This window comes from Microtus pennsylvanicus, chromosome 10, assembly GCF_037038515.1.
Source record: "Microtus pennsylvanicus isolate mMicPen1 chromosome 10, mMicPen1.hap1, whole genome shotgun sequence".
Classification (NCBI taxonomy): Eukaryota; Metazoa; Chordata; class Mammalia; order Rodentia; family Cricetidae; genus Microtus; species Microtus pennsylvanicus.
The window spans coordinates 100,481,861-100,509,807 of NC_134588.1; the positions used below are offsets into that span (position 1 = coordinate 100,481,861).

General features: G+C 38.3%; 1 protein-coding gene across 9 annotated transcripts in view; it reads right to left on the reverse strand.

Moving 5' to 3' along the window:
• Enah (ENAH actin regulator) overlaps positions 1-27,947 on the reverse strand; it is a 117,205-nt gene that overhangs the window by 79,431 nt on the left and 9,827 nt on the right. For 8 of the 9 annotated variants that reach the window (XM_075989355.1, XM_075989353.1, XM_075989350.1 and 5 more), the window contains exon 1: positions 25,195-25,238. The exons of the other annotated variant lie outside the window; for it this stretch is intronic. In XM_075989355.1, the coding sequence (XP_075845470.1) occupies positions 25,195-25,217 (23 nt within the window). In that variant the 5' untranslated portion in view covers positions 25,218-25,238. Of the gene's footprint in view, positions 1-25,194; positions 25,239-27,947 lie in introns of those variants that run through there. 9 annotated transcript variants of the gene reach the window in all.

Consider the following 27,947-nt stretch of genomic DNA (forward strand, 5'->3'; position numbering starts at 1 on the left):
AGGTATCTATGTAAAAAAATATGATTAGCTCCAAACCATGCATCTTTCCCTAGTTTAACTATATTCAAACAACACTTAAATTATGCAACAAAACCAAAAAACCATGCATATTTATAAAACTTCCAGAGTAAAGTAACTATAGCGTGAGTATGGTGAGAGGGTCCATGTTGTTCACACTTAGGGATAAGATGTTACATATGGGCCTAATTTTCATTGTTGTAATACACACAGACACAGAAAATCAGCATGTTTGCTTTTTAAAGCAATTGGACATAAAGTTCAGCTCACAGAGTGTTTGCCTAGCATTCACAGGCACTGACTGGGCTCAATCTCCTGAGCATAGTAGCACACACAGGAGATAAAGACAGAAAGATTGCAAGTTCAAGGCCATACTCAGTTATGTAGAGTCTGAGACCAGCCTGGGAATAAGAGAACTTGACCACACACCCACACACATTAGTAATGATGAATGCACTGATTTTTATAATGAGTACATCAATTTTTCTGTAGTCATGCAACTTCCTAAAGATATAAAATGTCTCAAAAACAATAAATTAAGATGTTAACAAAGACACCACACACTAATAAAAATGAGAATATAATCTACTCATCACAAATACACTTTTTTAAAAAGCCACAAAATATAATGACTAACACAATTGTCAAAGAAAACACATTACCTTTAATCTAATATAATCTTCTCGTAACTATTGGTAGACCAAATATATAAATTGAAAGCAAAAAAGTCCTGAACAATAATATTAAAGATTCAAAAACAGAGAGATCTAGCCAGGCATGGAGGCGCATGTCTGAAATTCCAACACTTGGGAGGCTGAGGCAAGAGAATACCATGAATTTGAAGCTAGCCTAGCTACCTGGTGAGTTCAAGGACGGCCAGAAATACAGAATGAAAACCTTTCTCACCCTCTCCTCCAAATTAAAACAACCCCCCCCCCAAAAAAAAGGAAAAAGAAAAGAAAGGGAGAATACAAGTAATACTTTTAATCTCAAAACTCAGTAAGCAGAGGCAAGAGGATCTCTTTGAGTTCCAAGCTAGCTAGGTTGCCATTCATAGTGAGGCTCTATCTCAAAGCAGTAAAAATGAGGAAAGGAGACAGACAGACAGACATGACAGACAGATACATGAACGCCTAGATACAAGTTAGAGAACACATTTCTACCATACTCCCCCCCCAAAAAAATCTATGCTATCAAACCAATTGTTAGGCATCAAAAAAAGGAACCTGTTGGGAACGCACCCCGCAGCTCCTACTACAGGAACCCTTACAAATTCCTTAGGGTCTCTTACAGATTATATTTGATATAGGAAATATGATAGAACAAATTTTAAATCCCAAGTTTGTAAACAACAAATACACCATACAACTTTATGAACCACAAAATAAGCAGGGCCTGGTGACACAGTCTTTAATTCAGCACTTGGGGAGGCAGAGGCAGGCAGTTATCTGTGAGCTCAAGGACAGTCTACACAGAAAATTCCAGGAGCTCCAGAACTACATAGAGCAACCAAGTCTCAATAAAAACAAAAGAAGCACAAAATAGGTTAATGCAAAAATTAAAATAAAATAAAATAAAAATAAAGGAAAATCAAGAGCAGAAATCTAGATTAAAAGAACAAGTGAGAGGGTTAATAAAAAACAAAAGCTGCTTCTTAGAGAACAGTAATAACCTAGATAAAACTTTAGAAAGATTTATGAAGACCAAAAAGAAGGGAAGAGACTTAGTGTTTTATCTAAATACTGGTGATTTTGCATTTCAAACAAGATTTACTTTTATCCATATAAATGTTTTGCCTGCATATATACATGTACCTTCCTACTGTCCTACTTACCTACAAACATATATATAATGTGTGCATGCAATGTTTGAAAAAGTTAGAAGATGATATCAGATCCCCTCAAATTTGAGTTACAGATGGTTGTGAGCTACCATGCAGATGCTGAGAATTGAATTTGAATCCTCTGGAAGAACAGCCAGAACCACTCAGCCATCTCTCCAGTCACCACCATAAAATGCCAAAATTATAAAAGTATAGAGTTTGAGTGGAATAAAAGAAAGAGAATAGAACAACAACAAAAAATAAAAAAATAAAATAATAATAATAAACTCCAAGCCTAACTCCATGCTGAAACCTTTTTCTTCACAGGTGGTACTTAGGCCAGTCAAGACTAGAATTAAGAGCTGTTCAAAAATAGAGGTCTAGTCACAAGATCGTTCGAAAAGAACTGAAAACCTAGTGGAGAAAAGGACATAACTACCAAGAGTTTAAAGGAGGTGAGTTGGGGGTAGAAAGATGGCTCAACTGATGACAGTGCTTGCTGGGCAAGACTGAAGACCTAAATTCCATCCCCAGAACACACTCAAGCTATCAACAGCAGGACCTGGAATTGTGGTGCTGCGCTGCGGGGCAGAAAGGTGGCACTAGCTACCCAGCCAATCTAGCAAAATTGGTGAGCTCTAGGTTAAATACAAAACCCTGCCCAAAAAAAAAAAAAAAAAAAAAAAAAGGTGGAGCAACGTAAGAAGAAACAGGAGATTGACTCTAGTCTCCATTCATACATGTACATACACGCACATGCAAACTCTCACACTCACAACTAAACAATTTTTTAAAAAAATACATTAATGGAGCTAGAGAGATGGCTCAGTAGTTAAGAGCACTCATTGCTCTTGCAAAGAATTCATAACCATCTATAACTGCAGTTACAGGGCATCTAATACCCTCTTCTGACTTCTTTGGACCCAAGGGATGCAAATGGTGCATACAGACACATTCAAACAAAACATTCATACACATAAATATAAAAAAGAAATTAATTCTCTTGGTCATCCATAATGAAAGCCTCACCTTAAGAGTCATTTTTCCTAAGTCAAAGCAAGCAATTAAAAATCTAGAATTGCATATAAGTTCTTAAAACTTCTACCATCAAAAAATATACACACATAGTTCTGTTATATTTCAAAGTATATATTTGTAGTAGCAGGAGCGGCGGGGCTGCGTCCCCAGCACCCCAACCGCCTGCTAGCTTATGCCCAGAAATAACAACACACAAATTGTATTCTTTTAAACACTGCTTGGCCCATTATATCTAGCCTCTTCTCAGCTAACTCTCGCAACTGGACTAGCCCATTTCTAATAAAGTGTGTAGCACCGAGGTGCGCTTACCAGGAAGATTCTAACCTACGTCCATCCTGGGCCGGAGCTTGATCACATCTGCCTCAGAGAGCAGAGCTATCGCGTCTGCCCGGGAGAGGGGAGCATGGCGTCTCTGAGCTCACTTCCTCTTCCTCCCAGCATTCTGTTATGTTTACTCCTCCCACCTATGTTTTAACCTATGGGGGCCAAGCAGTTTATTATAATTAACCAATGACCTTCCTCTATCATATATTTACAAGAGTCTAAATTATTTTCTTAAACCCAGAAATGGGTTGAGATATGCTTATTTTCAGTTCCTATAAAAATACTATACAGTAACATTTGAAGTTTAAATCAAAGTGGGGGGGGGATCTGCAAATATACCTGGCTTTTCCCTTTCTCCCAGTTCTTTAAATTTAACATAAATACTGAGTTCAGTCTGAAATGTAAAGAAATAGCTATGTTTGTTTATTCTACCGTGGCCTCAAAATATACAGAAGTATTCATTGAAAGTATATTCTTTTTTTTTAAAGCTTTTGTTATTTTTTTAATTTATTTATTTATTATGTGTACAGCATTCTGCTTCCCACACACCAGAAGAGGGCGCCAGATCTCATTACAGATGGTTGTGAGCCACCATGTGGTTGCTGGGAATTGAACTCAGGACCTCTGGAAGAGCAGTCAGTGCTCTTAACCTCTGAGCCATCTCTCCAGCCCCTGAAAGTATATTCTGGGGCCAAGTGGTGGCAGCATGCAGACAGGCACTGATCTGCAGGCAGAGAGAGAACATACATAGGCCTGGCATGGGTGTCTGAAACCTCAAAAGCCCACCCCTACTGACATACTTCCTCCAACAAGACCACAACAACTACTCCTTCTAATCCTTTCAAACACTGCCAATCCCTGGTGACTACACATTCAAATATATGAACCTATAGGGGTCATTCTAATCAAAACACCACAGTATTGTTCAAGGCATTAAGGTCATACTTGTATGGCTATGGTTTTTGTTTCTTTTATTATTTTGCTTTCTAAGACCAGGTCTTACTATGAATCCCAGGAAGACCTCAAGCTTATAGCAATCCTTTTACCTAAACTTCCACAGATGTCAAGATTACAGAAATGTGCTACCACACTCCATTTTTGTCTTTTATGTTTTTTATTTCTGTAACTGTAGATGCCAATGGCTTTCTGAGTAATAATGATCAAACAAAGATGAAGTTGTAATGTGTTGTAAAATTAAAATACAAAAAGTAATTAAGTAGGAAGAAAATATATGCTAGACACTATTAAAGAGCCATATGAGTGACTTAGAGCAACAAATGTTTACATTGTACAAATGTTGATCTAAAACAGTGGAACATATTATAAAATAACAAATGGAAAAGAATATCCTCCTATTCAGCTAAATCTCTCTCTCTTTCTCTCTCTCTCTCTCTCTCTCTCTCTCTCTCTCTCTCTCTCTCTCACACACACACACACACACACACACCAACAAATATTTTCAATTAGTACACAGCCAAGATTTTAAAATAGACCCAAGAGAAAAAGATTATGAAATAACTCTAAGCAGCTTTGGCATCAATCAGATGTTAAATAAGGGTTGTGAAGGGCTAGATATTTTACACACAACAGGGATTATGTCTGGCTCAAGAGCTGAATTCCCACAGGGCTTGAGAGAAATCTATACAACAGGAAAAAAAGAGGAATCTAGTTACTTGTTAATCTGTTAAATGCACATCTCAAGGGGGTGTGGTGAGGGAGTTTAAATACCATAACCTCGTACTTGAAACAAATTCCTAAGTGAAATTTAAAATAGATGTCAAAGTGTTGTCCCTGTTTACTCACACTGAACTGTGCTGTATTCACAAAGGCTATAAATTATGCCAATGAAGCAAGAAAGGTATTATAATCTAATTTTAAAACAGGCTGAATGCAAAATCTCTTGCTTTTAAATTCCAGCAAAATAGGTTAATTCTTTTAGTTCTTAGCTAAGAAATATCTAACAGTTAAAACTAGCCTTTGCAATTGGTAGGTTGTCCCATGCTATAGTGGCAGACAAAATAAAGATACAGTGAAGGGGAAGGAGGAGGAAAAGACTGAATGCCACAAACAAGAATAAAGCAAATGCAGGTGCTGTCACTAATCTCTACTGAAAACCAAAGCTGATTTACAGGATAGGTCCCTCTTAAATATGACGTATTATATCCTGTACTATTTTTAAACATAATTAAAAAAATCAAGAGCAAGTAAATAGATGCATCCAAGAAATCATTTTAAGGCGAATGACAATTAGCTAGGAGTAAGTACCTTGTCTTAAAATAAGATAATTGCTATTTAAAATAAGTCCTATAACACGATGAAGTTTCCAGTGAAAAGGTCATGAATGACAAGAAACAAAGGGTAGAAAAAAGTCAAAAGTTTTACTTCCATCATTAATGACTGATGACAGACAGCTAGCCAATGATTCCTCAGCTATGTGTAACTTTGCAACCACTGTTTTGTTTAATTCTAGCAACAGTCAAATGAATTAATTATTGTTACTATCCTCTGCAGATGAGGAAACTGAAGCCTAAAGGTTAGAGTGCTTGCCCGAGTACAGTACTAAAGCTACACAGAGATTCACAACTGAGCATCTGGGGCCAAGAACTTCCATGAGTACATTTGATCTTTTTAAAATCCACAAAAATCCTTATTTCCTTGATTTAACAAATAGAAAAAAAATATGACTGGATTTTCAATTTCTGAACAAAGCACACTAGAAAAAACAAACAGTCAATTCCTTAGTTTCAATCCCAGCTCTGAAAACAGAACTGGACAATTCACAAAAGATTTAGGGAGAGGTAATACAATTATAGCAAAGAGAGAAGCTCACTGGTGAGCAAAGATTGCAAGTTAAAACAAGATATCCTTTTCTACTGTGGGAGGCAAACAGCACCCTCATCTCTTGCTGATACAAGTAAAACAAGATTTCTGCAAAGCTGCTGGTACACACGCACCAAGAGCCTTTGAAATATAGACATTCCTTGCCTCAGCAGGTTACAGTTCTGTAAGGTTTCACTTAAAGTGCATTATGCAGAACTTAGCTGCTAAACAGAACTTTTTATGATGATAGGAAAGCCTAACAAGGTACTGTGTAAGCATCTTTTTAGGTTAAATTTTATGCAACTGCCAGACAGTCAACCACTCTTGGTGGAGGATGGGGGGTGGGGAAAAGGACATCATACTTTAAAAAGAAATATACCTACATGGATAGTGATGTTGAGAATAAATGGAAACATAACACTTTAGAGAAAAAGTGCAACTAAGAAGGGAATATTTGATTCAATTAACTGACTTTTTATAAAGTATAATGTACTACAACTCCAGTTTACACTAGACGCCAAAATCTGAAAAGTGCAATTAGTGCAAGATCAAAACTACGTATGTGCAAAGTCCATGTTGCTTCCCCTAAGTCTCATCTACCTACTGATGTGCATTAGAAAAAGGAGCCTTTTGTTATATGCAGACCAACAACCTAACAGGAGGCTGAGAAAAAGTGCCATGGACTGGAGGCTACCCTGAGCTACTTATCTCATACCAGACTAGGCAGCACAGCAAAAACAAAGCAAAACTGGAAGAACTGACCCTGCTGGGCTGGGAGATGGCTCAGCAGTGAAGAAACGTTTGCTGCCCTTAAAGAGAACCTGCATTTGGGTCCCAGAACACACATCACATGGTTTCACAGCTAATTTCCAATTTCAAGACTGTAGTAGTCTGCACATAAATGTTCAATAAAAAAAATAAACATTAGAGGGCTGGAGAGATGGCTCAGTGGTTAAGAGCATTGCCTGCTCTGCCAAAGGTCCTGAGTTCAATTCCCAGCAACAACATGGTGGCTCACAACCATCTGTAATGGGGTCTGGTGCCCTCTTCTGGCCTGCAGGCATATACACAGACAGAATATTGTATACATAATAAATAAATAAATATTTAAAAAATAAATAAACATTAGAGTGTTCATAGCATTTATAATATATAAAACTACTGTCAATTCAAATGTTCCTCTACCTGAGAATGAGTAATCCACACAATGGAATTATTTAAGTGATAGATGAATAAAACATTCGAAAGATTAGAAAAAGCTCCATGAGTACATGGATATGTTAACCTCCATGTTCCCAGGCCACAGAATAGTGCTTATCAGTAGTAACACTTGTGAAGTTAACCAATAAATCCTTCTGCTTTTTAAGTCTGTCAATAAACATATTGCCAATAAGCATTTAGTTTGTCTATAAGCATATGGCTTTTTAAAAAAATATTTAGTTATTATGTATACTATATTCTGTCTGTGTGTAAGTCTGCAGGCCAGAAGAGGGCACCAGACCTCATTACAGATGGTTGTGAGCCACCATGTGGTTGCTGGGAATTGAACTCAGGACCTTTGGAAGAGCAGGCAATGCTCTTAACCACTTGAGCCATCTCTCCAGCTCCAAGCATATGGCTTTTTTTCCCATCCTGTTTTTAAATATGTAACTAAGTGAATGGGCACATATCACCTACTGAATCAAAAGAAATAGTAAGCCAGGCTGTGGTGGCGCACGGCTTTAATCCCAGCACTAGAGAGTCAGAGGTAGGTGGATCCCTGTGAGTTCGAGGTCAGCCTGGTATACAAAGTGAGTTCCAGGACAGCCAGGGTTACACAAAGAAACCTGTAACAAAACAAACAAAAGAAACAGTAACTGCTATATATTTCCCAAGAGCAAACCAAAGGCCTTGTTTTCAGTCATAACAGGAACAAAACCTAAACATAACTCCTTCCTAGAGAAGGAAAGTAATGACATGTACCTTACAGCATTATCTTAGGAAAGAACAGCTTGCCCTATTCTTACACAGTACTCAAAACAACCCTTCTGTGCAGAAGAGCACATACTTAGCATATGTGAGGCCCTAAGTTCAATTCCCAGCACCCTGACATTAGATTCTCCAGAAGACACCAAATGGGTGCCCTACATGCACCTCAGATGACAATTATAGGCCCCGAGTTATAATGCCTCCTGCGCGCCTATGTATTAGAGCAATCCCTCCTGGGTTTTGATTTGTTGAGTGTGGTTCAAAGAGCTCAAGAAACACTTACACTTACCCATTTGATAAAAAAGTGAGCACGTGAACATGAAAATAAAGAGTCCAGAAGGCTAGATCTGGAAGGGTCCTGAGTGGGAAAGTGTCACAGAGGGGAGGCACCTCATTGTGTTCTTTTTTACAGCTCCCCGGAATTCCTTCCAACTGGAATTCTAAGGGAGGCATCACTGTGTGGAAACGACAAATCAAACCACTGGCCATTCCTGATCAACTCAACTTTCAGCCTCTTCTCTCCACACTGTGACATGGGGTTGCAACTTCTAACTCTCAAATTAGAAATGGATTCCTCTACAAAGTAACTCCCACAGTTCAGTCTTTTTGCAAAAATACACTGACCATTTCAGCAATCCAAGAGGGTTTTTTTTTTTTGTTGTTTTTTTTCGAGACAGGGTTTTAAAAATGATGTCAGGCAGTAAACAGAAACCAAATACAGAGTTCTTATTATATTGCAATATCAAGATGACCTATTTTCAGAAGCGTAAAATTACTTGTTTCAAATTTTTAATGTCATAAATTACCAAGCCCAACACCAATCAAGCCTCAATCAGACCAACCAGGCACATATACAAACCCTGAGCATAACAGAGAAGCCCTGTCTTAGGGGAAACAAAAAACAAAAAATATTAATTCAGAACTCATATGAATATTACTGAAGTTGAGACTTCCATGAGCAAATAATTTACTTTTACAAATAAATCTCAAGTATAAAGCAGCTGAACTACATCTACTCTTCTACTAACTTTTCTCTAATGAAATATTGTGTGTGTGATATTCAAAAGTCTGCAATTTTGAAAAATTTCAAAGAAGCTCAATTGGCAGTCTATAGAAATATTCCAAATTATAAAAGCCTCTAAAACATGAAACCCTCTGATCCCAAGCATCACAGGTTCAGGACATTTAATCTACGTCTATAGCTATATATTACATCTGCATATAAAAACTGGAGAGGGACTGGGAATGCAGTTTCATTAATAGAGCAAGCACTTGCTTAGTATGCTCAAGACCTTGAGCTTAAACTCTAGCACCAAAAAGAAAAAAAAAAATTTTTTTAAGAGAAAACTACTCTGTTTCTGAAGAGAAAAGCTAGCTAAGATATTTGATTTGTTGTTTTTTTTTTTGTTATTGTTGTTGTTTTTTTGTTTTTGAGACAGGGTTTCTCTGTGGCTTTGGAGCCTGTCCTGGAACTTGCTCTGTAGACCAGGCTGGTCTCGAACTCATAGAGATCCGCCTGCCTCTGCCTCCCGAGTGCTGGGATTAAAGCCGTGCGCCACCATCGCCCGGCCTAAGATATTTGAAAACCAAAACCAATACTATCAACCTTAACTTCAAAGTCAACCTAAATATCTTGGGAGGGGGACAGTTTCCAACATAAGCAATCCATATTTACAGTGAATAAATTTCTGTAGTTGTTGGAAAACTGAACCCACCTACAAGTTAAGGTTTGAAGACTCCCAGTTCCTGCCACGCAGACAACTGAGTGCAGCTGTAGTCTGGCACCTTACAATTCTGAAGAGCACTAGTTCTCTGCTCACTGCAGCATCACCTTTAAAACTGAGTTCAAGTTGTACTCAAAACTGACACTCAAACTAACAAACATAGGCGACTGTATGCCCAAACCTTCTACACACTAATCACTCTTTAGGGCTGACAATTTATAATCTGGACACCACAAAAAACCACAAAGGTCAAGCCTAAAAAGCTCCGGGTTTATTATATGACCCTGGTTCAGGATCTGGAATGGAAACATCTGATACACAGAACCCAGCATATATACCCACCCACATTAAAAGCATCTATTCCAAGTTCTGATATATAGAGTCTTCAAATGGGTATTCACTTAGACAAACAAAAAGCTTTTAGCCACTTAGTGCTAAATTGACAATGAGCTGCAACTAATTTAGTCTCTTCTCCAAATTCAACATTTAGTATATCACCGCCACTGGTCACATGCATGATCAAGGTATGCAATCTTAACTGAGGATGCTTAATAATCACCCAGCTAAGCAAAGCTTACAAGTTTCTAAAGGTTATTAAAACTTACATTCCTATATACAATATTGGATAATTGATTTCAATCAAATAATTGGATTGTTTGATGTTTTCATCAAGACAATCAGAAGGCTTATATCCTACACTACCAAAATCATTAATTTTAAAATACAAACATTGTTACCATTAACTGTTCATGTCCAAGAAAACATTAAGAAAAAGCACAAGTAACATTTTCACTGCGCTCACAGGAGCTGCCAACCACTCTTGAAAGAAAACTTCCTTAGGAGAACGATTATCAGTTAGGAACATTACCAACCAGAGCTAAGTAAATGTAACCAGAGTGAGCAGCAGAGCATTTATCCTTAAAGGCAAAAAACATATAATTTCAGCAGCCAGGAGGCAGATTTCAACCACACACCACCTTACACCTAATCCCCAAACAGACTGTTCAACAGCTGCTGCCCTTGCCGAAGCAGTCTCAATTCTCATCCAAACATGCCCCTGGGGGAAGATGACAACCCAGGGAAAAGCAATCAGCCTTACTAGCAATCAACTTTTCTAATAACTGGGGATAAAAAAGAAGTGAACCATGGACCCATGTCCCTAAAATTAATCAAATAATATCTCACCATCAACTCTTTGAATGACTTACCCACCTCTCAAAACAAAAACATAAAAACAAAAAACAAAACCAAAAAAAAAAAAAGAAAAAGAAAGAAAAAGGGGGAAAAGGCCATCCAGATGCAAAATGGCTACAGGGATTTCTTTTAATCACCCATTTGCCAATCTGGGATTCCTCTCTCCTCATCTCTCCTGCCAAGAGAATATGGCACAGAAATGAGAATAATCACCCCTCTTTCCCTCCACCTCTACTTCATCATTCACTAACAAGCACAGACTCTCCATTCATTCCACAATATTTCCTCAGTACCTACTCGGTGTCAGGCAGTATTCTCCCACTTTCCCAAGATACTAAGGAACCCTCAGTGGCTTCTCTAAAAACTCAAACTTGTGTGATTTTCATGTTTAACTTAAAACAATGAAATGGAAAAGTGTCATTTCTGTGTCGCAAATTTTCTCTTAACTGCCTTCAAAAGAAATGTCTTTAAAAACTAAAATTCCCTAAGGATTCTGTTAGATTACACTTATACATGGCAAGTATAGGAAGAATATGAGTCATTTAAAAGAGATTGATGGGGCCACTGGAACAAAAGAGAATGTCTATCGTTCAGGCTCAGTCAAACTCACCCTCAGCTCCTAAGATAGCCAACCCATATCATGTCATCTCTCCCACAGCAAATCTCAAATTGTTAGGGCTAGTAATAAAGACAGCATATATCCAACTTAGTATGCACATACAGAGAAACTATCTTCATAACATTTGTCTACTACCATGAGGATAGTTATTTTGATAGTCCTATTTCTGATAAATGTTAGCCATTCAGTCAGAACCAGGCCTTTAATACAAACCTATTATTATTCCACACCACTTGAAAGACTTCATTTCTGTTTCTCTCACAGAGAAACTGTTACTTAGTAACAGCCTTGTCTTATTTTCTGGAGGTCTGAATAATCAAATAAACAAATCACAGGCTTCTTAACAGTAGAGATAACCCTTTTCAATCTTGGAAAACCTATAATAAAATGTGTAGTTCATTCAGGACAGGGTGGATGATCTGCCCTATACAATGAAAAGAAAGTCTAATAATTTCCTCATCATCTGAACCTCACAGAGAAGGAAGACCCAAGACTAAGGTCTCCAAGAAATACTCCAAAATTCTGACACTTCCCGGGCCAGTCTGACATAGTCTCTATGTAGTAGAAAATCTAAATGAATGACTACCTAACCTACTCTAACAGAATATTAAACGGGCCCTCCCTTTACCTAACAGCTGATGAAGTATTGTACTCAATAATGTAAATGTGGAACACTGGAAAATCCTTTATCCCCTTCTTATACATAACTCATGTCTGAAAAGCATGTGAAACAGAAGCATTTAAGAGTTGAGCAAAAAACTGATTTTCTAAAATTCTTTTTAATTTCTTATTTTTATGAACGTATGTTCTGCCTACATGTGAGTCTGTACACCATATGTGTTTTGGATCTCCTGGGACTGGAGAGCTGTCATGTGGGTGCTGGAAATTGAACCAGGTCCCCTAGAAAAGCAACCACTGCTCTTTACCTCTGGGCCAACTCTTCAGCCCTGCAAGAAGCTGATGAACTTTCATTCCAAGAGCTAAAAGATATCCTTAGTTGTCTTAAAGAACAAATGTTTAATTTTAAAAACCAAGGCACACATAATCACTTACCACAAAATAAATACGAAAAGCAGGAAATGAATTTTTTTAATTCTTATCTCAACTCTAGTTTTCCTCAAGTACCTAAAACACTATTTATTATACATAATTTTAAATAAATAAACAAAGGAACAGAGAGTTTGAAAGGAGATATTTTCTTACAAATGTTCTGTTTAAAAACAAGTTTTTTCTTGGGCCTGGAGAAATGACTCAGCAGTTAAGGGGACACTGACTGTCCTTCCAGAGGATCCAGGTTCAAATCCCAGCACCTACATGCAGCTCACAACTGTCTCTAACTATTAACTCCAAGATGTGACACTCTCACATGGACATACCTGCAGGCAAAAAAAAAAAAATCAAAAAAGAAAAAGAAAAAAATTATTTTGCTGGGCAGTGGTGGTGCACACCTTTAATCTCAGCACTTGGGAGGCAGAGACAGGTGGCTCTCAGTGAGTTCAAGGCCAGCCTGATCTATGTAGTGAGTTCCAGGACAGCCAGGAATACACAAAGCCCTGGGTTGAAAAAATTACTCAGGAGCCGGGCAGTGGTGGCGCACACCTTTAATCCCAGCACTCGGGAGGGCAGAGGCAGGCGGATCTCTGTGAGTTCGAGACCAGCCTGGTCTACAAGAGCTAGTTCCAGGACAGGCTCCAAACCACAGAGAAACCCTGTCTCGAAAAAAACCTAAATAAATAAATAAATAAATTACTCAGGATACAGTCATGGTGGGGCAGAAGAATCACCATTTGCAGGCAAACATGGTCTGTATTTAACTGCAGGCCAGCCTAGGATACACAGCACAATCCTGTCCCCCTAATAAAACAACAAAAACAACCCTACATATAGTCACGTATCCCGTTTTTTATTCTTTCAAAGAAAGGGAATGTTGTAGTTAGTATTATGTATCTGGGCAATCTAACAAATCACTAAAATGGCAATCTTAAATTTCTCCATTTAGAATTTCACCTGTCTCAGTAATTGGTTCTATTATTATAATAAAACGCCATGAACAGTGGGTGGTGGTAGATCACACCTTACTTCCAACACCAGGGTTGGGTGAGAGAGGTGGGCACATCCCTTGAGTTCGAGGTCAAACTAGTTTATAGAATGAGTTCCAAAACCGCCAGGGCCACACAGAGAAAACATGTTTCAGAAAATAACAACAAAAAACATGAACATAAGCAACTAGGAGAGAAAAGGGTTTCTTTTAGCTTGCAATTACAACTCTTAGGTCATTCTGTCACTGAGGAACTTCAAGGCATAAACTCAAAGCAGGACCTTGGAGGCAGGAACTGAAGCAGCGGCCGAGGAATGCCGATGTCTACCTTGCTCAGTTCTACTTTTACACAACCTGGGACCACCTCCCCAGAAGTGGCCCACCCCACCTTACCCCGTGGGCTGGGGTGGGTCACCCACATCAATCATTAATCAAGAAAAGGCAATTTAATAGAATCGTTTTCTCAACTGAGGTTCTTTCCAGGTAACTAGCTTCCATCAAGTTAACAAAACAAAAACACCAACCGGCACCACCTGTTAAGACATGATTCCTGTATTCCTGGATGCTTCATAAAACTTTGCTACTATCTTCCTTGGTTGACAGCATTCCCTCCCACCTAAAAAGAAGGGACAATGGGTCAAGCAAGCTTCATCAGTCTCTCAGAGACTACAGAAACACTGTTGGCGCTCAGTTTACAAAAGTTGGGACTGTGGAGGAAAAATGAAGACTACAGGGAAACTGAGCACCGCGGCGCACACTTATAACCCTGGCACTTGGGAAGCTGAGACAGGAGGTCACCAAAACAAGCCCAGACAAAATTACAAGCTACTCCTGCTCAATCAACACCGTCTGCTGTTTTCATCCCTGAGGTCCTGGAACTGCTGAAACATGATCATACACAAAAAAACCTCTTTTGGTTGGTGTCAACAACAACAACAAAAAAAAATTTAAAAAGCGATTTTGTTTTATTTTTCCAGACAAGGTTTCTATGAGTATTCTTGGCTGTCTTAGAACTCACTGTATAGACCAGGCTGGTCTCCAACTCAGAGATTCACCTGCCTCTGCCTCCCAAATGCAGGGATTAAATGCATCCTCTACCACCGCCTGGCAACAAATCTTACTGACACACCAGTTCCAATGAGGCTGAACGCATCCTCCAAAAGTCCTATATTACCATATTGCCAAAGTGCTGGTATAAGGTTGGACCTTTGGGAAATGATTAGACTATGAAGCTTCATTCTCATCAAGAGGATGAATGTTCCTCAAAAGATCTAGAGGTAGAGGGAACAAGCTATATGGATGCATTGCCTTTCACCACAGTAAGACCCAGAAGTTCTTACCAGACCACGAATCTGCTAGTTCCTTGATCTCAGACTTCCTAGCCTCTATAACTGTGACAAGTTCCTGTTAATTACCTAATCTGAGGTATTTCTTCACAGCAATGAGATCACACACATTGAAGAATTTCCATTCATGATGGAAATGGTCTATGCATACTTAAGGGAGCAACTGAATCAATTTCAGATGCTGCTACATATCTGGAGGGAAAGTCAGAACTATCCAGTTTTCCAGGTAAATGTCTTGTGAAACTGTACCGATTACAACTTATCAAAATCCTTGAGGTTCAATAGCAGACGCACGTCATGCATCCAAGAGATGTCTTAATAGAACAAGGACTGCATCATAATAAAACTTGAACAGTTTAAAGAGCTGAGACTGGTAAGCTAGGCTTTCTTTCTTACTAACCTGATCACAACCATAGTTGGGATCTAAGTATAATTTAGGATAAAAGCTCAGCAGAACCCAAAGTAAGTTATTCTTCAATTTAAAGGTCAACATCAAAACATTCTCTGCTCTTGCCGGTTGTGAAGCTATGGACACTCTTGTGTTTTTGCCGGCTGGCATAAAAACTGACACAAACTTTCAGAAAGCATTTTGGAAATATGACTCAAGAGCTTTTAAAACTGCTTCTGTTTCTTCAGGGATCTAATACTATTTCTGGAATTCTATCTTAAGGACACAGTCTACAATTAGGGGGGAAAAAAACCTTTGGGTTCAAAAAAACATTATTCATTATACAAAACCACTTGAAGCTATGTAAATATCCACCTGGAAGGAAACAGGTAAATTACAGTGAAAAATCCATCCAATAAAATCCTGAGTTTCTTAAAAGCATTAAAATACAGAAAACACACCAAGTGAACAAAGCAAAATGCATGCAGCATTATCACCTGTACCATAAATCACAATGTAATCGTTGTCTTTAAAAAGACCTCTGTGTTCAAGGCCAGCCTGGTATATAAAGTGAATTCTAGGACAGCCAGGGCTACACAAAAAAAACCCTGCTGGGGGAGAGGAGGTTGTCTTTAAAATGTGGTACAACTGCAAAGACAGATTTAAAAAAATATATTAAGGAGTAAATCTGGTTGAGCAGCACAGAAGATATATAAATTCAGAAGATTAAGATTCTGGGTTTTAAAGTACAAACACCTTAGGAATCAACAAGGGAAGGTAAATTCCTTAAAATATAGAGACAGAAGCAGGGCCTGGTGGCTCATGCCTGTTATCCTAGCAGTCAAAAGGCTGCTGCATAAGGACTACAAATTCAAGGGCAGACTCTGCTTGCTATACACAAAGAGACCTTGTCTCAAGGGGAAAGGGGGGGAGAGTGGAAATAGAAATATAGTGCCCACACAATATAGAGCAGAAGGAAAGAAAGAACAGCCCACGAAAGTCCACTTCATCTTTTAAGCACTGCCTTAGTAATATTTCTTTCCTTTACCCATGCCTAATGCTCTATTCTCTAGATCACCCATGAGTCAGAGGAACGGGAATTTAGAAAATACTAGACTAAGTAGATGGCAAGCCACTGACAAGCAGCTGTAAGCTTTGGACAGCACTGTTTTAGAATTCATAAGACCTGTAAGGCTGAGCCAGGAAGATTGTGAGGTCAAGGACAGTCAGGGCTACAGTGTTTTAGGTTGCTCTAGATTATAAGAGCCTGGCTTAAAAAAAATGCAAAAATATTTAGAAAAAATTATTGAAATATTTCAGTGATTTACAACCAAAATAAACAGCAAAGTGTAGTAAATATTAACTTTACTTGAAAATGCAACAGAAAGCAATTAAAAATATATACCATTGCTCTTGCCAAATACAGCATAAAGTAATTCCAAAAGAGGGCAACATAACACAGTGGTTGAGCACAATCAAGAGCCAGACTGCTGGTGTTGAAAGCCTGGCTCTACTAATTGATAATGCTATTTTACTTTATGGCTCGGCCTTTTGATCTGGAACAGAAGTATATACCATGGAGGACGAACTTTATATTATACCACATATGCAATGTTTTAAAATATTAATATTGTTTGAGTTAATTTATCTAGAGGATTTAGAAGATAGCCTGAGTGAAATGCCAGTTCTGGAAACCATAAGGTGATGGATGGAAGCACCAAGTAAACGCATCTAATGCCAAAGAACTATACATGTTAAAAGTGTGTAGTAATAGGAGCGGCGGGCTGCGTCCCCGGCACCCGGCCACCCCCACGGCTAGCTTTACCCGAAATAATTACACGGAAACTGTATTCTTTTAAACACTGCTTGGCCCTTTAGCTCTAGCCCTTACTGGCTAATTCTGATATCCTGATCAACCCATCTCTAATAAACTGTGTACACCGGTCTTACCGGAAAGATTCTAGCCTACGTCCATCCTGGGTTGGGGCTTCATCGCGTGTGTCTGCCCGGGAGTGGGGGCATGGCGTCTCTTCTGAGGCATCTGCTCCTGAGAGGAGAGCTGTCGAGTCTTAGCTCACTTTCTCTTCCTCCCAGCATTCTGTTCTGTTTACTCCTCCCACCTATGTTTTAACCTATGAGGGCCAGCCAAGCAGTTTCTTTATTTTTTTAACCAATGACCTTCCTCCATCAAAAGTGGTTTAATGAGAGTGGGCAGTGATTAATCTTAGCACTTGGGGGGCTGAGGCAGGCCAATCTCTGTGAGTTTAAGGCCAGCCTGGTCTACTGAATGAGTTCTAGGACAGCCAGAGTCGCATGGGAAAATCCTGTTTCGAAAAAACAAAAAAACAACAAAAAAAAGCTGTTTAATGATATCATGTATATATTTTACCACAACATAAGAAACACTATTATCCATCACCCATGCCATTGGATTTCAATTTCCCTACTAGAAAATAATCATTATATTCTATAAGAGACTGTATAAAAGTTCAAGATTCCTGTTTTAAAATCATTTGCAATAAAAGCATTTTAAAATACTTTTTTACTTTTCACAACATGTTGTACTATGATAAAATTCTCATGTTCAAAACATTTAACTTGAATTCTCAAGCAAAAATACACTCTAGAGGTTGGTACTATCTTTTCAGCAACAAAACCAAAACACACTGTTCTAACCTGAAACAACTTGGAAACAGATCTATAAACTCTCCCATCACAAACATTTCAGTGGCTTCTACATGCAGAAAAACTCCACGAACCTTAAATACAACCAATTATGAATAGCAACAAAAAATCTTTAAATGTCCATTTTAAAATAAAAACTTAAAAAATAGCCTCAAACCACTTACAAAATGAGCATGTGGTGAAAAGGGACAGAGAATACCAATTTACTATACCCAATGCTGACTGACAATGTTTGTTGCATAGCAACAAGATTCTGCAATCTGAAAACAGTACAAGACTCCCTTTCTCCATTTGCCAAGCCACAATTAACTCCATCAAGGTAAGAAACTACGAAAAAAAAATTATATAATTTATATTTCTAAAACTATAAAATGGTAAATCCAAATTCTAAACTACTTAGAATTTCCAAGTATTCTTATACTTTCACTCTCAATGTTTCTCTGTTTTTATTGTTTCTCTTATTCAGCCAAAAAACCCACAAAGGCTCATTTTGGGACTACACTTTGAAAGCATCATTTGTAAGGTAGTTCTGGTTTTATTTTGTATACACGGGTATTTTTGTTTGCATACAAGCACACACACACACACGTAAGTATCCACCCATGTACCGAGTGTGGTCCAGTGCCCACTGAGGCCAAAAGGGATTCAGATTCTCTGGAAGTGGAGTCGCAGATGGTTGTCAAACGTCTTGTGAGTACTGGGTTATCTGGCTTTCCCCTCCAAGAGCAACAAGCGCTCTAACTGCTAAGCCATCTCTCTAGGCCCATTTAGTTTTTAAAATAACAGGTTAACAGTACTTGTGTGTGCACAGACACCCACTGCTTCATAATTTAATAGCAACAGATGCTTTCAGCTGATTTAAAAATTGTAATTTACTGTAAAGAACTATAAAATTTTAAATCTTAGAACTGAACTATTTCTTAGGATTGTGCATATAGATAAACTGGCATCATTTCACAAAACTTTTTCAGATAAAACTCTATTTCACCTAAGGAACAAAATTAAAAACCACAGTCATTCCTCTTTATGTTTTTGTGGTTTCTCTATTTATTTTGAGAATGTTAAATGTTCTCATGTGGCTTTTTTTAATTTTTCGAGACAAGGTTTCTCTGTAGGTTTGGAGCCTGTCCTGGAACTAGCTCTGTAGACCAGGCTGGCCTCGAACCTGCCTCTGCCTCCCGAGTGCTGGGATTAAAGGCGTGCGCCACCACCACCAGGCATGATGTGGCACATTTAACACAGAACAAAAAGTTTAAAAATCTTTTCCAACACTTTTAACAATGAGAAGCTGTTTATATTCATAGAACGGTTAATCCATTTATAATAATCTGTTGACTGAGAAAATTTAGGAGCACTCTGAATTTAGTAGCTTTTAAATAGATCTACACACCACAAAAACATTCAAAAATATACTTGACGTGCATTATAAATGAAGGCTGTTATATCTGTTATACAGAATACAGATATAGCTTAGCACACACTCTCAAAGCGTCTCTAAAATAATTCTGTTAAGGGGGCTGGAGAGATGGCTCAGAGGTTAAGAACATCTCCTGCTCTTCCAAAGGTCCTGAATTCAATTCCCAGCAATCACATGGTGGCTCACAACCATCTGTAATGGGGTCTAGTGCCCTCTTCTGGCCTGCAGGCATACACACAGACAGAATATTGTATACATAATAAATAAATAAATATTAAAAAAATAATAATTCTGTTAACCCCATGCTCTGAATTTCAAGTTATTTATCTAGCAGAAAAGTTCTTCAAGTCATTTTAAAATAGACTTCAAGAAAAATATGTAAGCTTGGAAGTAAGACAAAGCTGGGTTTCAAACAAGGTTCTACCACGAACTATGTACTTCAACACAAGGGCATCCTACACTAGGCAATGGCCTAAGAAATTAAAAATAATTTATAGGAAGTACATGGCACATTCATTTTTCTTTACCACCCATCCCTGAAAACTGTATACAGTCTTGTCCCATCTGTCATCTTTCCTACCATTGCCTTCACAAGCTCTACCTTGCCTTCAGACAACAATGGGCTGAATATTTTTTTTCTTTTTTTCAAGACAGGGTTTCTCTGTGGCTTTGGAGCCTGTCCTGAATATTAAAGATGAAAAATAAAATCTGAGAAGTAAACAGCACTGAAAGATAAAATTTAGTAAGAGGCCGGATGTTTAACAGAGAGGACTTTGATTTGAAGCTCAGCTGCCATTTGCCAATGATATGACTTCAGCCAAGTCTCCTAACCTTTCTAAGCCTCAGGTTCCATACTGTAGAAGAAGAGTAAGAACACCTGAGAGGTTGCCCGCCTTTCAATGCCCATCAATAGCAGTTACTTATCAACTGTTTACTTCACCTAAGTGAGGAACAGTAAACCTTGTCATTTACAATTGTTTAACTCACTTGATTTACACCAAGGTAGGCAAATATTATCCCAAAAGTGAAGCTCAGTAATATTCCACTCTATGATCAATGGCGCATCCTATAACAGGCATGTGTTCAATATTCAACTTCCAGGCCTTCAGATAAGAAATTTCATAGCAGATTTGTAGAATAAAAAAATTACTTTCTGGAGCTGGAGGGGATGGCTCAGTAGGTAAAAGTGCTTGCTGAGTAAGTTTGGGAACTTAAATTGAGATCCTAAGTGTATATGTAAGCTTGTAAGCTTGGAAGTAAGACAAAGCTGGGTTTCAAACAAGGTTCTACCACGAACTATGTACTTCAACACAAGGGCATCCTACACTAGGCAATGGCCTAAGAAATTAATTTATAGGAAGTACATGGCACATTCATTTTTCTTTACCACCCATCCCTGAAAACTGTATACAGTCTTGTCCCATCTGCCATCTTTCCTACCATTGCCTTCACAAGCTCTACCTTGCCTTCAGACAACAATGGGCTGAATATTCTTTTTTTCAAGACAGGGTTTCTCTGTGGCTTTGGAGCCTGTCCTGAATATTAAAGATGAAAAATAAAATCTGAGAAGTAAACAGCACTGAAAGATAAAACACACACACACACACACACACACACACACACACACACACACACTGGATGGCATGGTAACCACCAAAAGCTTGGGAGGAAGATATGGAATTTGTGGAGCAAACTGGCTAGTCGGTAAGTCAAATCGGTAAGCTCTTGGTTCCACTGAGAGACTCTGTCTCAATATATATGGTGGAAAGTGATCAAGGAAGATCCCTGACATTAATCTCTAGCCTCCACACATGCATTCGAACACACACACACACACACACACACACACCAAGAAAGGTGCTATCTTTCAAAGAGTGGTTGCGCATGACTGTAGTCTCAACAGTTGGTAGGCTATGGTGATATTTTATTTGTGATCTAACAAATAAACCTTGCCTGAAGTCAAAATGCAGAGCCAAACCACTAGTTAGCCATAGAGGCAGGCAGTGGTGGCACACACCTTTAATTCCCAGAACTAGAGAGTTAGAAACAGGAAGGGATATGGCTGGGTGGAGAGAGGAATATAAGGCAGGAGACAAGGGCTCAGGAGATGAGAGCTCGAGGCATTCAGCTGCTGTTTCTCTGATCTTTCGGCTTTCACCCCCTAATATCTGACTGTGGGTTTTTAATTAGAATTCATGCTACAGGAGACTGAAGCAGAAGCACAAGTTCAAGGCTAGTTTGGTTAAGCAGCCTGTTAGAGTGCAGCTAGAGACACACACCCAGGCCCTACCTTAAAATAAGTTTCATTTTAAAAGAAGTCTAAATGTTTGTGCTAACAATTCTTTCAAAGAGGTTTACCTTTTACATTTCATTAATACTAAAATTCAAAAGCATGTTTTTTTTTTCTTCAGATAACTCACGTACTAATAGGCTTATGTCAATTTTTGTTTGCTTCTATTTTCAGGTCTCATGTAGCTGAGACACTGTCAAGGATCAGAAACATGCTTGTACGTGTGTGCATGCAGAGTAAAACTGTTGGAAAAGCACTAAAAAATCACATTAAATCACAATTAAAAAAACAGGGAATAACTTAAGATTATCAGTCATTAAAAAGAAGATAGTATTTCCCCACTGCATAATCTTATCACTCTTCTTGCCTTCCTTGGGTTGTTTGTTCATTTGGTTGTTTTTTTTTGGGGGGGGGTAAAGTAAGATGGTCTCATTCTGTCGCTCACGCTGTCCTCTTTATAGCAGCAAACCCCCTGCTTCATCCTCCCCAGTGCTACATTTACAGATCTAAGTCAACACACCCAGCAGACTTTTCACTCTTGTTGAAAATAGACTGACCTGTATACCTGAGAGCTTGTTTCTGAACTCTCTTCTATTCACTGGTCTATATGCCATTACTGGAATATTTTGATCATTGTAGTATTTTAGTAAGATTTTTTAAAATGAGTGTGTGTGTGTGTGTGTGTGTGTGTGTGTGTGTGTGTGTGTGTATGTGTGTACATTAGACCAAGTGGTCCTAGAGACGAACTCAGGTCATCAGTTTTGGGAGCAAGTATCTTGACCAGCTGAGTCATCTCGCCAGTCCATTTTAGTAAGATATTTAACTGGACATATAGATCTCCCAATTCTTCTTTTTAAGGTTATTTTGGGTCCCTTAAAATTCCACTATCAATTTTGGATTTCAAATACTGTCATTAGGATTTTGATAGGACTACAGGGTCCAGATGTAGTCCTTAACACTGTGTCTTCATTTACTTAGATTTTTTTTTATTTCTTCCAGAAAATTCTCAGTCTTACGATACAAATTTTAACTCCTTGATTAAATTTACTTCTTGGTATTTTATTCCTTTAGCTATCACTGCAAATGAAAACTGCTCTTCTTAATTTCTCTTTTTTTAAATGGTTCATCGTTGGTATATAGAAACAAAACTGCTTTTTTGTGTTATCTCAGATCCTCCGTCTCTGCATTAATTAGCACTGGTAGCTTTATCCTGACTCTCTGTAGGTATTGTTTAAGACATATACACAAATTTCCTTTTATATCTGTCATGAGACTACTTGTCTAACCAGAGAGAGAGATGCACGAGATCAAAGTTGTGACATCCATCCAAATGGGAACTCAGGCTATGACTTAGGAAGTATCTCAGAACAAGACCTTATTCATAAACAGGGTCAATATAGAAGGAACACAATGTTAGGCCCTTAATCCTAGATGGTTGGAATTCTTATAAAAGGAAAATGTATCACTGGGCAAGGTAACACTAGTACTTGAGAAGCTAAAGTACTTGGGCTACATACATATAATGAGACCCTGCCTCAAACAAATAGGAGTATCATGTTAAGAAAGAGACACATAGGAAAAGATAATTATATGACCAGAGAAGCAGAAAGTAAGGTGTTTATCTACAAGACAAGGAATCTGAGCAACGACCTGAAGCCAGAAAATGCAAAGAATCCTTATCTGACTTTTTAACATACTAGGCCTATTCACAAATTTCAGACTCAAGATTCAAAATCAACCTACTCCTTTTCCTAACACCTTCTGGTGTTTGAAGTTGAACCTGGGTTTTGCACATGTGAGACATATTTTATTACTGAGCAACACCACAGCATTCAACACCAACTCTTAAGTGTTCCCAGCCTACTGTTCTGCCTTATACAATTCAGATTTACCCCTGCCTCACACACACACACACACACACACAAATTCTAAATACACAATCTTCTAAACGGCATGGTAAGTCTCAAAAGTATGGCAATTAATTATTAATCCTAATTTACAAAGAAAAGAAATTGAGATTTGGGATAGACAAAAGGTCTCAAAGATAATGTTCTTTCTTTAATTTTTTAAGGTCTGTGTGAGTGCCCACCAGAACACTCTCATGTAGGAAGGTCAGAGGTTAAATGTAGTTTTTTTCTTTTCCCACACATGTTCTGGGGGCTGAACCCAGGTCATCAGCGTTGGCAGCAACCACCTTTAACTACTGAGCCATCTTATGTCCTTTACAGACACAATTCTGTTAATAAACTTGAATACCTGTCCCCCAAGGTGGAAAACTTCCATATTTAGAAGAAAACATAAAGTTAAAAGATGGCATTCAGAGGCAAATCCCTTAAAGCAGAAAATGCACTTTACTGAGGCAATACAAAGTAACAGCAACATGAGATCTACCACACAGTAGGTTGACCCTAGTCAATAATATCATACACTTCAAAACAATCAACTTCAAATATACCATCACAGAAATACACCAAGCAAGATGATAGCTAACTGGCTTTATTTAATCATTCCACACCATATGTATCAAACATCCTACTGCACTCTAAAAATGTAATATAACTACGATTCGACAATTAAAAATGCCAAGGACATGCTAAGCAAGGTACTGGGCTCAGTCCTCAGCTCAAAAACTCAAAAATTAACAAAACATCGACAATCTATTATAACAATGGTATAAGTACAAGAAATTTAAATATCATGTGTAACTGGCACTATTTAGAAGGAAATCAACCACAAATATGTAACAGTTCCAACCTTCATGGTAGCAAGAATTTTTCTTTACACCTCTTGAAAAACAGATGAATATGTCACCCCCTCACTAAACCAAGTACAAGGGAATGGGTAATTCCCAAGCATATCTTTCTAAGTCATTTTGGGGATTTATCTTATTGGGCTACTCTACTAACTTTGGTTTTTTGGGGTTTTTTTTGTTTTGTTTTGTTTTTTTTGGTTTTTCGAGACAGGGTTTCTCTGTGGCTTTGGAGCCTGTCCTGGAACTAGCTCTGTAGACCAGGCTGGTCTCGAACTCACAGAGATCCGCCTGCCTCTGCCTCCCGAGTGCTGGGATTAAAGGCGTGCGCCACCATCGCCCGGCTTCTACTAACTTTGGAATCACAGAGTAGGACTTAGGCCATGATAAAGAAAAATTAGTCTTTAATTATAAAGAGCAACAGAAGACACAGAGAGTTACAAAGAATGAGGCTGAGCTAATAAAGCCTGGAACAGAAAGATCTGACTACTGCAAAAATGACAGATTTGATAAAAATAACAGACCAATACAATCAATGAATTAGGAACACTGTATCTATGAAAATGTGAGAGGACAAGACCGATAAAAGGATCTCAACCAGGAGCTTCAGTAGACTCCCAGAATTTGCCAGAAACAAGAAGAATCCTGAAATACCCACTAAAGAACGAACCATTCATAAAAACAAACTCGGCCCCTTTAAATATACCTTCCAAGGCAGCACTGCCTCTGAAGAGGCGCCACCATTTGGACTCACCTCTGCCCAGTCAATCTCTCCATCAGCTATTTTCACTCCAAGCCACACAATGCAGACCATCTACAGAGTAAAAGTACAAACCTTTCAAAGACACAATCCTGTAGGTCCCTGGAAACTATTTCTAATCAATGCAACACTCCTGGCAATAATGAAACCAAGGATAGTGACTGAGAGGAGGCATGTAGGGACTTAAGTTCATTCTCTACTCAACAGAGCTGACAGCGTTACAGGCACGTGGGTATACTTACTAAGCTGTACGTTCACTTGTCAGTTTAGCAGTTTTTATTAACTTAAGGTTCTCAGTCTTCCTAGTGCTGTGACCTTTTAATACAGTTCCTCATGTTGTGGTGTCCCCCAATCATAAAATTATTTCGTTGCTACTTCATAAGTGTAATTTCACTGCAGCTGTGATTCATAATGTAAATATTTGATATGTGCCCCCACACACAAGGGGGGTCATGACCCTCAGGTTGAGAAATATTGCCTTAAGAGGTTTAAGTAGGAATGAAGAAAAAACAGTTCTACTGCCTGAAAGACTTACCCAACTTAATTTGAGGCATCGAGATACTATGACCTACATGCTAACACGGTGAAGGTAAGGTGGACATCACAAATGACAGAAGAGGTTTGGGCCTTCAGAAGACAGGGAGTACTCCATTGTGTTAAATTAGTGTACTCTACCTCTGGACTTCCAATATGAGATAAATTGTTTTTCTTTCTCTTTTCTATTGGCTTGTTAGGGTTTCTGTTTTCTTTGGAACCCACTATGGAACCCAGGCCTTGAACTTCAGATCCTCCTGTCTTAGCCTCCTGGGTATGGCCCAAAACGCTCTCCGAATGTTTAATTAGCACTTCGTTATGTGACAACTAACAAAGACCTGATTATTAGGAGGTGAAAAGAAAGTAATCAAAAAAACAAAACAAACTCCTTAGATAAACTAATTAAGTCTTAAGTATTTTAGCAAAAATGGGTTTTATCATATTAGAAAAGCTCACTACAGCACAAAAACTTTGGTTTGTTAATACTTTGCAATTTTGTCAGAAAATATGCAAAAATATTAAAGCAGCCAACATTTGATTCATTATTCTTGCATTCTAACAATATAACATAGTTGCAACCATAATATCAAAGTTTTCATACTTGTGGTTCATTTTTCAAGATTAACTCCAAATAAAGCCATTCCTCCCCATCTCTGCTATGCACTGTTATCTGTGAAATGTTCTAGGCTAATTCATTCTACATGGTCTTGTTCTTATACCAATTATTTGAAGAAATTAAAGAGACCCTTTATACATGAAATAGCAAGATAAAATTGTTCACCAAACATCAAATACCAGTTAAAGTTAATTACAAAGAAACCCAAGGGTTTACTAGTAAAAACCAAGGCTCTAGGCAGAGAAACACAAATAGTTCCCCTGTGAACTGGTTAAGAAAAAAAACCTAGCTGCCTCTGCCTCTATTTCCTTGCCCACAGAAGTGGAATGACAGTCCCTAGCTTTTAGCTGCTCAAGCAGGATCAATTGAATTCACACATTAAGTTTTCAGATGGTAAGTACTCAGTAACATTTTGATACTATTATTTTTTTAACTCTAAAAAAAAAGAATATAAATGCTAACACTGGAATTAATTAACAAAGAAAAAATTTTCTAAATAAAATATATATGCTTTAAAATAGTAATACAAAAATTATATAAACTTAAACAAGACACATACTGGTAGTCTTAGCACCCTGGAGGTTAAGGGAGAAAGATCCCAACAACTTCGAGACCAACTTGAGCTTCATCAGTCTTGGCTGTTATGAGACTGCCTCTAAAAATTAAAAACATAAAAAAGGCTGGGCAGTGGTGGCGCACGCCTTTATTCCCAGCACTCGGGAGGCAGAGGCAGGCAGATCTCTGTGAGTTCAAGCCCAGTCTGGTCTACAAGAGCTAGTTCCAGGACAGACTCCAAAGCTTCAGAGAAGCCCTGTCTTGATAAACAAACAAAAAAGAATATGACTTTACTATCTCAGAGATGCCAAGCTGACAGTCTAAGTCACCTGCGAAAATAGCCTCAACTAAGGTTAGATCAGACTGGCCTGTGGAGGATTATCCCAACTGTTAACTATGGCAGACAGATCAGCCCACTATGGGTGGCACCATTTCCTGGGGAAGTGGTCTTGAGCTGTATAAGAAAGCTAAGCAACAGCCTGAGCAAGTGAAGACAATTAGCAGCATTTCTCTCTGGGTTTTTTGCTTCAAGTTCCTGCTTGAGTTCCCTCAATAATAAACAGCAACCTAGAAACTGAAATAATCCTTTCTGTCCATAAACTGCTTCTGGTCAGAGTGTTTAACACAACAACAGAGATAAAACAGAAGACTGGCCAAGGGAATGAAAAACACGGCAGTCTTAGTAAGACCAGACTTACGGCTCAGTAAACCAATACACTTTACACTGGATTCTGAGGTGGTTTGTTACAGAATAGTTAAGAGATAAAATAGACACACACTATAAAAGACTAGTATCCTTAAAACATATGAATCATAGTAGAAAAAACTAATCCTGTTGGGGAAATGGCACATGAACAGATACTCAGAAACAGATGCCTAACCTAAGCAAATGAGATATTCGACCCTACTAGTTAGTGCACACACACACACACACACACACACACACACACACACACACACACACAAAATTAAGCTAACAGACTGACAAAGATTATGATGAGCTAGCCAGATATGAGGAAACTGAACTCTAAAGTACTAATTG